Source organism: Phaenicophaeus curvirostris, chromosome 7 (genome assembly GCF_032191515.1).
Source record: "Phaenicophaeus curvirostris isolate KB17595 chromosome 7, BPBGC_Pcur_1.0, whole genome shotgun sequence".
NCBI classification, from domain to species: domain Eukaryota; kingdom Metazoa; phylum Chordata; class Aves; order Cuculiformes; family Cuculidae; genus Phaenicophaeus; species Phaenicophaeus curvirostris.
In genome coordinates this window covers 4,057,551-4,071,017 of record NC_091398.1, presented here as the reverse complement: position 1 = coordinate 4,071,017, position 13,467 = coordinate 4,057,551, and the positions used below count along the sequence as shown (strand labels likewise).

The following is a 13,467-nucleotide window of genomic DNA, read 5'->3' as shown; positions in this document are numbered from 1 at the left end:
AAAAAGCTTCAAGGCAAAACATCTATATTAATTTAACGTTAAAAGTTACATTTTTATTAACTTGGAGAAGGAAACAAACTTTCAGGAATGCTTACTAAGCCCTGGTCAGTCTTCCCAGGGCTGTGCCATCCCCTTGCCATCACACTGATGCACCAGTGGGGCTGTGCTCCTTGCTGTTGCCCATGTTAAGCTTCAGATTACTTTTGTTTCACATTTGTGCCTTGTTTTCATTTGTCTATCTTGGAAAATTCATCGATCCTTATCCATCTGGAGTGCTGCGCAGCCTGCAAGTCAGTGAATTTGTTGCTGAGGCTGCGCTGAGCTGAGCTGGTTTAGCCCCTTGTTGTACGGGACGTCTTCCTGTGTTTGAGATAAGGCTCTTGCAGTGCTGGATGATAATGCTTCTCTTGGGAGGAGAAATCATTTACAGTGGGCTCTGAGCCCAAGCGCTGTTAACACGTCTTCCAGCAGCTGTTAATGGCTTGAGCAGGAATAAAACCTGCTGCTTGTTCCCCTTCCATCATCCCATCCAGCCTGTGTAGAACCCGGCCTTTCCAGTTCACTGGTCGTAACGAGGCAGTTGAAATATGAGGGGTTTGCCTCACAGGGAATGGCCTTGTCGCAATTCCTGAGTTATCTGCAGTTATTTTAATGCCTCTGAACCTCATAACACCTTGAAGGTGCAGAGGGTGAGGCGTTTGGGTAGCTGCCCCAAGAGGTGAATGCAAGGGGCGAGCTTGAACCTGGCCTTGTGTGGTCTCCACTCAACACGTGGTGCTTGTTTCCATGTTCTACCCTGTAACGCACAAGGAGCGTCTATGGAGTAAGTAGGTCCCGTGAAGCATTAATATGGGACTCAGTGGTACTTCATCCTTTTTCCCCATCACGTGTTTCCAGATTGTTCCACATTCTGATGACATTAAACAGAAAACTGCAGTGGCAGCGCAAGGTTTCTGTGCTAGAACCAGTTAAACACAAAATCGAAGTCCTTACGTCAGCGCTTGTTGGGTTTAAGTTAAGAATTGAAATGGCTGTGATAGAAAATAGCTGTAAACTGCGTGCAGCACTGTTGTACATTTTGCATATTCCCATCTCCGAAATGAAGCTCAGTAGCTCAGGAGCAGGGAGCCAGCATCTCTTCTTATGGGGCATTAGAGGACACGGCTCGGTCACGCTCTGCCCTGCTGGAGGGGCTCGCTGAGGGCTGCTAACTTCAGAACGTGGTGCTTTGTGGTCAGTTGCTAAGTTTATGCTTGTACTGTAGCTGGGGTTATTTCCAGCTTAACCTCTTATCATTTATTAGCACTGTAAGCTTAATTTTCATGTAATAACATGCTACTTTGTTGGCGTGACTGCTGATGGTGTAGCCTTGTAGCTGTGGAGTCCGGGGGTTCCTGTAGCAGCCAGGTAGCTCGGCAGGAGAAGCTTTAAATCCAGACAGACGCAGGCATCTCAAAAGTAGGTAATTCTTCAGATTTCAGTGGATTTGTAGCTGAGAAAGAGTCTGAAGCGCCTGTAAAATGAACTTCCTCAGGCTCATTCCTCTCCCTGAGCTGCCTTTGCGGCACAAGCTGCTGCACAGGATGTTTAACAACTGCCGTGCCTCTCTGCATTCCCAACTGCCTCGAGGTGGTAGCAGTAGGAAAGCTCTCGTGTTTGGTAAACCTCATACCTTTCTTTAATTCCTCTCTGTTCTGACTGCGTCAAACCCTCCTTTGCGTGTTTTTGCCTACAAAGTGCAGCTAAACACAGCGCTGAGTGTGAAGTTGCTACTCTGAAACCTGAAAACAGAGGGAAGAATTCTAAAGCGCATCTCTCAAATGAGTTTTAGTTCTGTTTTCCCTGGTGCTTTAAACTTTTATTTCCCTTCTCTACTTCCACTGCAACATAACCTCGAGAAATAAAACAATGCAGGCGCATTCTTTGTCCTTGTCCGCACTGAGCCAGCCCTGCCTGTTCTGCATCACTGCTTAGATGTTCACTGTTAAGGAGGACTAAAACGTTCCTTTGGCAGGGGATGAGGACTGCAGGTGCTGGAAAAGCAGGAGGGATACTCAGGCTCTGTAGGATGGATGTTTCTTGCTTTGGCCTGTGAAGCACAGATTCATTTTATATGTGCACAATGTTGGGAACATGGGAAGAAGGCTCAGCCAGAGAACGTTGGAGCTCGTGAAGAGCAGTAGGGTCGAGCCTTTTGTACAGAGCCTGAGTGCTATTTACTTGGAGCTGGTACCTCAAGATATATAGATAAATCTGTAGTGTCCTCTCATGCTAAGAACTGAATCAAAACTCTGCTTGGTCTGTCGACTGGAATTGCTGCTTGCCTGGATTTTGCAATTACCAGTTGAGGTCTCTGTTCTCTGACTTCCACTGCTAATCCTCCGTCCGGCTGCATGGAACGTTTTTATTACTAACTCCGCTGTAATGCTCTGTATCCTCTCTCGCTTCCCTTCCCACTTCTAATGCTTTTCTCTTTTCTCTGCTTGCTGTTCCTGGTTTACCTGCGGCAGCCTTCTGAGTACAGCTGCTACCTCGGTTCAGGATCTCGGGCATCCTCAAGAGCCAGCTCTGCTCGGGCCAGTCCGGTGGTGAGCTCTCCTATTTTTCCTTGTCTCTACACTGTTTAATTCTTCTGTTATTCAAGGTTTCTTTTGTACAAAGGGGTCACTGTGCCTCCTGGGGCAGGTTCTTATGGTATTAATTGGACTTTCTGGGCAATGTTTAAGAAAAAGAAGGGGTGAAACAGATGAGAAATGGCAAATCCAAAGTGATTTTCTATGCAGATGCACAGATTTTTACAATAGGAGTGCACATTGGACTCAGGTGACAGTGCTGAGTTTGTTCTAAGTTGGGCACAAAGCACATTGACAAGGGGACTGTGAAGAAAACTGGGTTGTTAATGCTGGTGCCCCATCTCCTTCAGGTATTAAAATCAGGAGACCTTACATTTTACTGTACATAGAATGGTTTGGGTCTGAAGGGACCTCAAAGCCCATCCAGTTCCATCCCCCTGCCATGGGCAGGGACACCTCCCACTGGATCAGGGGCTCCAAGCCCCATCCAACCTGGCCTTGAACACGTCCAGGGATGGGGCAGCCACCAACTCTCTGGGCAACCTGGGCCAGGGCCTCACCACCCGCACAGGAAAGCATTTCTTCCTAATATCTCATCTCAATCTCCCATTTTTCAGCTTAAAACCGTTCCCCCTCATCCTGTCCCTGCCCTCCCCCTTGATCAAGAGCCCCTCCCCAGCTTTCCTGGAGCCCCTTTCAGCATTTAGGTACTTCAGTTTCTCGCCAGTGGGCAGCATTTTGCTGCAGGGCTGTCCAGAGGCTGGATTTGATCATATTTATTGGACTGAAGGTTTATCAGGTGCTGCAGAGCCATTAGCATGATGAAGCACTAGAAGGATTCCACGTACCTGGTGTGTCTAGCTTGGCGGATTCCCAAGGAGCTGTGGCTGAGCAAGGCTCAAGTGCTAGAGGCTTGTCTGACCCCTGTGACTAGTTGACCAAGACAAGATTTCCCCACACACACACCTTTTACTTCTATAGAGAAATTGTCTTCTGTTTTTTAAAGTGGCGTATTGGCACTTTCTCTTTGTGCTCGTTCCATCTTGTTGTTCACGACTCCAAATAGCTTTCCTGAGTAATTTCACAGCAAGGCCTGATAGCGTGGTGACAGCAGCCGAGTGCAGCAGCATCTCTTTTAGAGGAAATATGCAGTTTACGATCTGTAACAAAATGAATCTTCCACAGAGAGAGAGTTTTGAAGCTCTGCACTGTTTTGGTGAGCTGGCTTTGCTTCATGGAAGCATTCCTCCTAATGAAGCTTTAATGTGCTAGTTCTGCTGGGACCTGTCACGTATCACTTACCACATCCCCGCGGTGGGAAGTGATGAGGAGGGTGATACTGTGAGTTAACACACACAACGTGCTTCTCTAGTCACAACATCCTGTTGCCTTTGTTGCTTTGCTGAGGAGCTGGTAGTTAAATGCTGTAAATGTTGCCTTCTGGACTAATTAAAAAGGAGTATCTGGGGAGTTGGAGGAGCTACCACAGTGTGCCACACAGTGGGCTCTAACATGGATGTTTGGAGCGTTCCTTTTCAGCAGCCACTCAGTCTGCAGCAAGGAATTGCTGTGTGCCTGGTGTGCCCCACTGGTTCCTCCCTCACTCATAGCCTGGGATTGGGAAAGTCTGTGAGCTGTGGGTGCTTCCTCCCGTGGTTGGAATTGTGTCCATCTCCTAGTGGCCAGAGGTCCCTGGACTCCCCACTCCTTGCCATCAGCTCCTTCTAAGTGAGAAGGAGCTGGATAAGCTGAATGGAGCAAAAGCAGATGGAATAGAGCTACGTGCTCTGAAGTGTTGGTGTTCCTTAAAGATAAGAGTACATCTGCCTTTTAAATGCTTTGTTTTAAAAGAAATATTTCCATCAGATAATGTATGGCAGGCAGTGAGCTATAAATAAATATTTTAATTAATCCCTGAACCTGAGTCCCTGAGCTATGAGCTCCTGCAATATCTTACATGAGTAACACTTTACTTAAACGGTTTTGCAAACTGAGTTTCAGTTGTCCCCAAAGCAAAAACCAACCAGAATAACAGGGATTCCATTAAAATTCTCTAACTGTAACAACTGGGTACCCATACGTTGCTGTGTGCTTCCATAGAATCATGGAATAGTATGGGTTGGAAGGGACCTTAAAGATCATCTAGTTCCAACCCTCTGCCTAAGGGAAGAGTAAGGATCTCCTTGGATGATGGTGATGACTTATGAGAGGAAAAAAGTGGGTTTTTAATCTATATCAGTAGTCTACGACTGAGCTGTTCTCTGCCTTAATGGATGCAGCCATATGTTTTCTTGGTTCTGTTTTGTGTATCTTCTGGCATTTACACGCGTAAAGATTTGATTCCAAGTTTACTTTTTAAGCGACTGGTGGAGGAGGAAGGAAAAGGGAGTATCTGTTGGGATGAAAAGCTGAGTTTCCAGCATGCTTATGTCACTTGAAAGTTTACAAAATCCATGTGCTGTAATCATGAGTGCTTGACACTGAAGTTAAATATGATTTTTGTATGATTATGGGCATTATTAGGCACAAAACCAAAATGGAACTGGTCCCAAGGCTGACCAGCTCTCAGGAGAAATTACAGATTGAGAAGAGAGAAAGAGTCGGTTTAACTTTCCAAATTTAATCGTGCAATATCTTGTTACTGCAGCCCTTAAATCCTTTCTCAGCATTTTGTGTGCCCCTTCTATCGCTGCTCATTAAACAGTGAGCAAAGAGTGACTGAAGTTTTCCTGCTGCGCGCAGCTTTGCCAGCTCGCATTCCCATTTGTGTTATCCTGTTTGTAGCCGTAAAAGCCAGGGAGATACTTAAACACAACACGTGAATGTTTCTTTGTCTCTTGGATGTATTTTTAAGACTTCAGTTTATCTGCATGAAGTTTGCTGTTTGATGCAGTGATTAAACATTTTTCTGCATCCTGGGCTGCATCCAAAACAGCGTGGCCAGCAGGGCAAGGGAAGGGTTTCTCCTGCTTTACTCTGCTCTTGTGAGACTTCACCTAGAGTCCTGTGTCCAGTTCTGGAATCTTCAACATGAGAAGGACATGGAGCTGTTGGAACAGGTCCTGAGGAGGCCACAAAGATGATCTGAGGGCTGGAGCACCTCTGCTATGAGGACAGGCTGAGAGAGTTGGGGTTGTTCAGCCTGGAGAAGAGAAGGTTCCAGGGAGACCTTACAGCAGCTTCCAGTACTGGAAAGGGCTCCAGGGGAGCTAGGGAAGGGATTTTTAAAAATGCCTGGAGTGAAAGGACAAGGCAGACTGGCTTTAAATTGGAAGGAGGAAGATTTGGATTAGACATTAGGAAGAAATTCTTCATGAGGAAGGTGGTGAGGCCCTGGCCCAGGTTTCCCAGAGAAGCTGTGGCTGCCCCATCCCTGGAGGGGTTCAAGGCCAGACTGGATGGGGCTTTGAGGAACCTGATCCAGTGGGAGGTGTCCCTGCTCATGGCAGGGGGCTGGATCTGGATGGGCTTTAAGGTCCCTTCCAACTCCAACAATTCTGTGATTCCCATTAATTCCCACTCATGATTCCTGTCCTCTGTCCTTGCAATCACTGTAGAGATGTAAATGCAGCATGTTTTAATATTAAAGTGTTACAGTTGATATAAAATACAGATTTTAAGAGCACTGAGAGCAAGCACCAGGCCCATCTGCAGAGCTGGAGGTGAATCTTGTGCCTGGCAAGTGGCGGGTTTTGTTTGGGATGGGCTTTCTGATATGAGTTGCTGGAATTTTTCTTCCTATAAAATGAATAAACTACCAGTGAAAAGCAGTTATTTCTACATTTGAAATAGACTCAGAATGCAGTGGCATTTAGCTGAAGCATTTCTAAGTAGAGGAAGGCATAACAATAGGAGAGGGCTGAAGGAGTTGGTATGTGGCCTGGCCAGGCAGGCTGGCACTGACCACAGCGTGGCCGTACAACGTGCCAGACAGCGCGAGCGCCGCTTGGTGAGTGTGGAGACCTTAATCATAGAATCACAGAATGGTTTGAGTTGGAAGGGACCTCAAAGCCCATCCAGTTCCACCCCTCCTTGCCATGGGCAGGGACACCTCCCACTCAATCAGGTTGCTCAAAGCTCCATTCAACCTGACCTTGAACACCTCCAGGGGTGGGAGAGCCACCACTTCTCCAAGCAACCTGTGCCAGGGCCTCACCATCCTCATTGTGAAGAATTTTTTCCCAATGTCTAGTCTAAATCTTCCCTCTTCCAATTTAAAGCCATTTTAATGCTCAGCTGTGAAGAGCCTTTTTTGAAGAAGCTTCTCATATTCTCACCACAAATTAAATGAAGACAATTAGACTGAATTTTCATAGAAGCAGTTGTCAGCATGCTCAGGCTTTGCCTTCGCTCCTCTGCAGTTACAGATTTATGGTTAGGCTTGTATCCTAGCCCAGCCACAGACAGTCTGGGTGTGCATTCAGCCCCTCCAGAGCAAGGATTTGTTGCAGTGCTAACTTGCATTTCAGGGACTGATAAGTTTGTTTAAGCAATGACGTTCGGCATAACACTCATTCCTAAGCGAGGATCCTTCTGACAAATCCACTTCAGACCTGACAAAGTTCAGCCTGGTTTTCCCCTGCTGACTTCTCGAGGCTTGTTGCTCATTGCTCCTGTTAAGGTGGCTCTCGCTGGAGAAACACGCAGGAACCCTCTTGAGTTACCGCCTGCCCCAGCCCAGCTGATCGGACTGGTAAGATGGGATTGTAGGAGGGGTTGTATTGGTCATAGGACAGCTTGGTTTGTAATTCTGGTTTTTATAGGTGCCATCCTGTGTTCAGAACTACCTACTGCAAGCTTTTTCTTCACTGTGGGCCACATCTCCATTTCAAACTGTGCTGCTTTAAGAGCAGGAAATGATCTTAATTTGATTTGTCATCAAAAAAACCCCTTGCCTTTATGAGGAAGTTGATCTAAGTGCAACATGTTTGATGGAGCTGAGCGGTGACAGCCACGTAGCGAACGCGCTGAAGTTGTTCTCATCCCCAAGGTTTTTACACAGAGCTACCCAGCTGCAAGAGTTTGGTATTTCCCTTCCTCTCCAGCCTTGTTTAGCAGCCTGGAAGTTGGCAATGGTGCTTCACTCTTCAACCCTCCATCAAACTAAAGATTAGAATAGTTTTTCTCTTTGTAAACCTTAACTGTCCCAGGGTTTCTGGTCCTCTCAGGAGGTGTTGGAGAGCTGTCGTGTTGGGTGCACTGTGATGTCGCTGCAGGGGCATTGGTGAATACCTGCAAGGGTTAAGCTCCTGCTTATTCAAAACACGATATGAAACTATTTCTATTATCTCTGACAATAGGCAATGTACCCATATATAGGCTTGAGGGCTGGCTTTGCTCTCGCTTACTCTCCAGCTGTGCTGAACCTCTGATAGTGCTGATGTTTTTGTGACAGGGCTCTGGATTTATTCGGAACTCGCTGTCAGAAGAGGCTGAACTCTGATCCCATTGTACTTACTGTGCATAAAGCAACCTATTCCCCTTGCCAAAACAAAGATGTGTGGAGTTCCTCGGGAAATTACTTCCTTTTCCTGTTTTTTTATGCACTCCAGTGCAAATTACCCACATGGTTGGTGAAGGGGGAAGCAATCTGTGACACAGACCCAGACCTTGTGGAAACAAAAAATGGTGTTGTTCTGTAAATTAAAGATCTACTACTATTTGATTAATCCCTCTTCAGATCTCCTCTAGCCAGTATTCTGTCAATCGTTTATATTTGTATGTGGAAAATCCCAAGGCCAGGATCGCAGTATCATAGAATAGCTTGGTTGGAAAAGATCTTTGAGGTCATTGAGTCCAACCATACCTGGTCATTACTAAACCAGCTCCCTGTCTTCTCCTCATCTTCCTGTCTTTTAAACCCCTTCAGGGATAGCAACTCCACCACCTCCCTGGGCACCCTCTGCCAGTGCCTGAGAACCTTCCTAGTGAAGAAATTTTTCCTGATGTCCAATCTGAACCTCCCCTGATGCAACTTGAGGCCATTTCCTCTGGTCCTATCACCCATCACTTGGGAGAAGAGACCAGCACCCACCTCGCTACAGCCTGCTTTCAGGCAGTTGTAGGCAGTGATAAGGTCTCCCCTCAGCTCTCTTTTCTCCAGGCTGAACAACCCCAGTTCCCTCAGCCGCTCCTCATACCCCTTGTTCTCCAGCCCCTTCCCCAGCTCCGTTCCCCTTCTCTGGAGTTTGCATGAAGGGCAGTGCAGAGTACAGCACCAGGAAGTTAGAGGGGTTGTTCTGTGTTTATTCATTACAGTATTCTTTATGGAATGATTATACAGAAGGTAAGTCATTTAGGCAAGAATTTTGTGCAACTTCAAATAGAAATGAACATCTTTTCCTGACCTTTCACTGTCTGATTTCTTGCTGGACCAAGTGCTGAAGCGGCTGGGTGAAGGCTGAAAACTTGGAGGTCCCTCTGGTGGCTGAGAGGTGTTGGAAAGCACATCTTCTTAAAGGAATGATACTGCAAATAAATTAATCTAAAGTTGAGCAGACCGAAAACTATATAAAATACTCCCCTACAATAGACTTATGCCTCTTTACACAACACAGCTCTTGGTGTCTCACTGCTGCACAGCCGTAAAATTAGATGTTGCTGGTTTCGGACTGACTTTTTGCTTAGAAAAGCATTGCCCTAGCGGGAGGCATCTTAGTAAGGAAAGGATGTGATGTTAGATGGAGACACTGGCTTTTCTCAAAGCAAATTACATTTTTAAATGTTAGTATTTAAATAAATCAGCAGTGGCAGTGACCACCAGTTTTGAGCAAAATGCTCCACGTGCTCCCTTCGTGGCATCAAAACGACCTGGGTACGAGGGCGGCGCTATGGAAAATGATATTTCATGCATTGTTTTTTTCAACCACCCCAATTTCAGAAGTTACTTAATAGCTTTAATTATTAAAGATTATGTCACCTAAGAGAATTACTGAAGATTGTTTTGCAATCAGTGTGTAGCAAGCCTCCCAGGCGTGGTTCTGAGTGCGCCCAGTAGGAATGTCCACGCTGTGCCTATCTCTCACCACATCTTCAGTGTTTCCATCTTTGTAGATGGAAGCTATTTTTTGACTCATGTGCTACATCATTAAAACAATATATGGATTTTCTCCCTTCTTTAGTTCATTAAACACCGAGGTTGCCTGTTTTTTCTGGAAAATAGAGGGCATTCTGCAGATGGCTTAAGGAAAACAGTATTTTGAGTTGTGCCTTGAACCCATAGGTAGTCTTCGCAAAAGGCTGGACGTGGATTTCTGGAGGTGGATGTGTGTGTATACACTCACCTTTGGTAACAGCTATATTTACGCTGCCATGAGTGTCTCAATAAACATCAACTCAGTGTTTGGCTGGGCTGGAAACCCTGCCAACCCACCACCTGGAGCTGACTGGTGTGAAGATAGGAGGCTGTTTGCAAAAGTCCGTTGTATTTATTGGATCTGAACTGACGCATCTGCCTTCGTTAGTGACCTTCCCTTAGAATCACTGATTAGTTTGGGTCAGAAGGGACCTCGAAGCCCGTCCAGTTCCAACCTTCTGCTGTGGGCGTGGACATCTCCCATGGGACCAGGCTGCTCAAGGCCTCTCATTGCACCCAGATTCAGAGATATTTTATTTTTCCCTTAAGTACCTTGTGTATCCAGTGTCTCTGCAAAGTTTATTCTAGTGCTTTAAGGCTGCCTTATTTTACTTCAAAGCCTAAGTCTTAACTTTTCTTATTGCCAGTCAAAGGGAATTTATGATACAAGATGTATTGTCAGTGTAAAAAGCTGATTTGTTACAGGTACTTCTCACTTCTGGGATTTTTTTTTCCCAGGATACCGTGGGCAATATGAAAAATAATGAGTGGGATCATCCACACATTACTCTGTAATTCAAAGAAAAAACCTGATGCCAAATGTAAACGGGTTGGAAAGAGATGTAGGATTTTTTTAACTGACACTTATAAACATAACCTCGTTGTCCCCTGTCTTCCCCTTGTCTTCTCCTGCTTCTTTTCAGTCTTTGAAAAAACACAGTCCCCTTGGCTCTGGGCTCTCGATCAGGGGAAACCATTCATCTCCTAAAAGTGTTTTGGGAACCCATCTTGGCTCTGGTGCTGAATATTCCCAGAAGTTGATGTATTCTGGACTTCTTGAGTTCTGCTGAGCTTTTCCTTCCATTTTAGACAGAGATTAAAAGATTCTGTTGTGAAACGAGCCTTTCTTTCCCCCTTCTTTTTTTTTTCCCTCAATTCTAAAGTGAATAATGATGGAACACTTGATTTTAAATTTCTGCCCTTGAGAACTTATGTATTTTGTTTGGTTTCAGAGCAGGAAAAAGTTGACAGGATGGTTTCCATCAAGGCAAAAAAAAAAAACTGCTCAGGTTGTATGTGGGTTTTGCTCTGTAACTTTCTCTTAAATGCTTAAGTTGTCTGTATCCGTGGTAATTTTCTGTACTCCTAGATGCTGCTTTGGTCTGTTTTGTTTCTTCTAGGCTAGTTTTAGTGTAGGTTTTCTCTTCTGAATTAGTAAATTCCAGCAAAGTACTGAAACCACAAAAGCGCTGTTTATTTAGACTTTGAACTGCTCCTTGATATTTGACTTGAGTGGTTTTGTAGTCTCAGCCTTACGTGGATCTTTGCTTGAAGTCACAATTGTCGTTAGTCTTGAACAGAGAACATTACAGGGGTTCTGAGTTTTAGATTGCTTTTTTATTTAGTTTGCCTTTTCCCCCCCATGTTGTTCTTTTGGAGCGATGCAGACACGGGAGAGGCGTTCAGTTTTAACTTGGTACCTGGATTTTTGGGATGGGGGAGTTTGTGCTGGCAGGCTTCAGAGGTAGCCTTTTAGTTTAGGTCCTAAAAAAATGATACTTGAAGAAGCTTTATTGGTCTGGAAATGTATTGGTCTTTCAATTACAATAGTTAACCTCTCCATTTAATTAAATTGCCGTTTGGACTTCACTTGAGGCATAATTTTACTTAGTAGATGGAGTGTCGTCGTCTTGTTTGAGACATTGGGATGCAGAAGAAGGGGCAAAAAGTATTGCTCTGTCTTATTTAATAGGCTAAATAGATTTGTATCGATAAGTATATTCCACTTAATTATGTACCGCTTAGTAATGTGAGTTGGATTGTCCAGCCTTGTGCCCTGAGATGCAGCGAGGACACTGCTGTGTGAGCAAGCTGACTGCATTTTGAGTGGGTAGAAATTGCTAATGAGGTCTGAAACAGTTTTAAGAATCCCCTTTCTGTTCTCTTCTTGCCTTCACTTGTCCTCTAATGTGTAACAATTCCTTCTGAATCTTTGTTTTACAGATTGAGGAAAGGCCAGAAAAAGACTTTGAGAAGGTAAGAAGGATCTTCTGAGCTATTCTGCCAGTAGCGCTTTCTTCACGTTCGTGTGGTGGGTAGAATACACAGTGAGTGCACAGAAATCCTCTAGAAAATGCACTGTGGGGCAAACCTTTGAACTACTGGAGCCTTCTACTATGTATTTTTAAGACAAACTTTTAAGCCTCTGTGGTTATTTGGAGTTTGTGAGGTAGTTGACCTTCAATTACAGTTTGCTGAAATTGCTTTGAGCTAAGCCGCATGAAAATGGTTTTGTGTATTAGATTTTAATTATGGTATTGCATAAATACTAATAAATAAGAGGTGGATGCTGCAGTAGTGAGAAACGGGCTTTAATGCAGAGCCCTCAGTGCACTGCAGCAGGTAATGCAGCCACTGCTGCAGAATACATAAATATGCAGGAGAGGGGCTTGAAGGGTGCTCAGAGCATCCACACGATGTGTTACTACATGTTTTGAAAACAGCTGGCAAGCTGATAGCAGCCCCTAAAGACTTGATCTAATTTAGAATTAACATTTAGAAGCTAAGCCATGCAAACTGCAGAGCGCTCCCAGAGAAGAGCAAGCGCGTCCAGAAAAAGGGCTGGAGAACAAGGGTTGTGAGGAGCAGCTGAGGGAATTGGGGTTGTTTAGCCTGGAGAAGAGGAGGCTGAGGAGAGACCTCATGGCTCTCTACATCTCCCTGAAAGGAGGTTGTAGTGAGGTGGGTGCTGATCTCTTCTCCCAAGTAACAGGCAATAGGATGAGCAGAAATGGCCTCAAGTTGTACCAGGGGAGGATCAGGAAAAATTTCTTCACTGAGAGGGTTCTCAGGACCTGGCAGAGGCTGCCCAGGGAGGTGGTGGAGTCGCTATCCTTGGAAATGTTTAAAAGACAGGTAGGTGAGGAGCTCAGGGATCAGGTTTAGTAATGGAGAGATACAGTTGGCCTCAATGACCTCAAAGATCTTTTCCAACTAAGTGATTCTATGATTCTATGAACTGCTTTTTCAAAACTGTTTAAATGCAGCTGATCAGCCTTTTCTCTTCAGTTTCCCTTGTTAAATCTTGTTCTTTCGAATTTTCTTCTAAGAAAGTTATGTTTTAATCAAATTTGCATAATTTAGACGTGCAAGGGTATGTGTTATGTGCATTTAAATAAAAAAACATCACAATATATCTAGAAAAAAATGTTATAACCATTTTATCCTCTGTGTGATGCAGGGAGCACGCACTGTCTCAAGTTTATCAGCTGCTACCTTAGCTTCTCTGGGTGGGACTTCTTCACGAAGAGGCAGCGAAGATACATCCATCTCTGCTGACACAGAGGCATCTATTAGAGAAATAAAGGTGAGAGATACTTAAACCCACCATAAATTATTAAACATGCTTCAGGTTTCTTTCCGGACAAGAAACTGGCTTGTCTCCTCCTCCTGGCAGTTCTGACAAAAGAACTTGTGTGCTGTGAGTGAGCAGTGAAGAGTTTTGTCAGAGAGGTGCTGCTGGGAAGCTCATGTGCATCGCAGGGGTGTTTGGGTGAAGTCCTATGGTGTGCGATAGCAGAACAGGCTGATGGTGTTAGA

At 44.9% G+C, this 13,467-nt stretch overlaps 1 protein-coding gene across 21 annotated transcripts in view; it reads left to right on the top strand.

Annotated features, from left to right (window-relative positions):
• The window catches only part of LRRFIP1 (LRR binding FLII interacting protein 1), a 125,047-nt gene that overhangs the window by 87,720 nt on the left and 23,860 nt on the right, over nucleotides 1-13,467 (top strand). For 16 of the 21 annotated variants that reach the window (XM_069860586.1, XM_069860585.1, XM_069860578.1 and 13 more), the window contains 3 exons: nucleotides 2,511-2,588; nucleotides 11,872-11,904; nucleotides 13,109-13,234. In XM_069860586.1, coding sequence (XP_069716687.1) covers nucleotides 2,511-2,588; nucleotides 11,872-11,904; nucleotides 13,109-13,234 — 237 coding nt within the window. The remainder of the gene's footprint in view (nucleotides 1-2,510; nucleotides 2,589-11,871; nucleotides 11,905-13,108; nucleotides 13,235-13,467) is intronic. The other 5 variants (XM_069860588.1, XM_069860589.1, XM_069860582.1 and 2 more) reach the window with 1 other exon arrangement.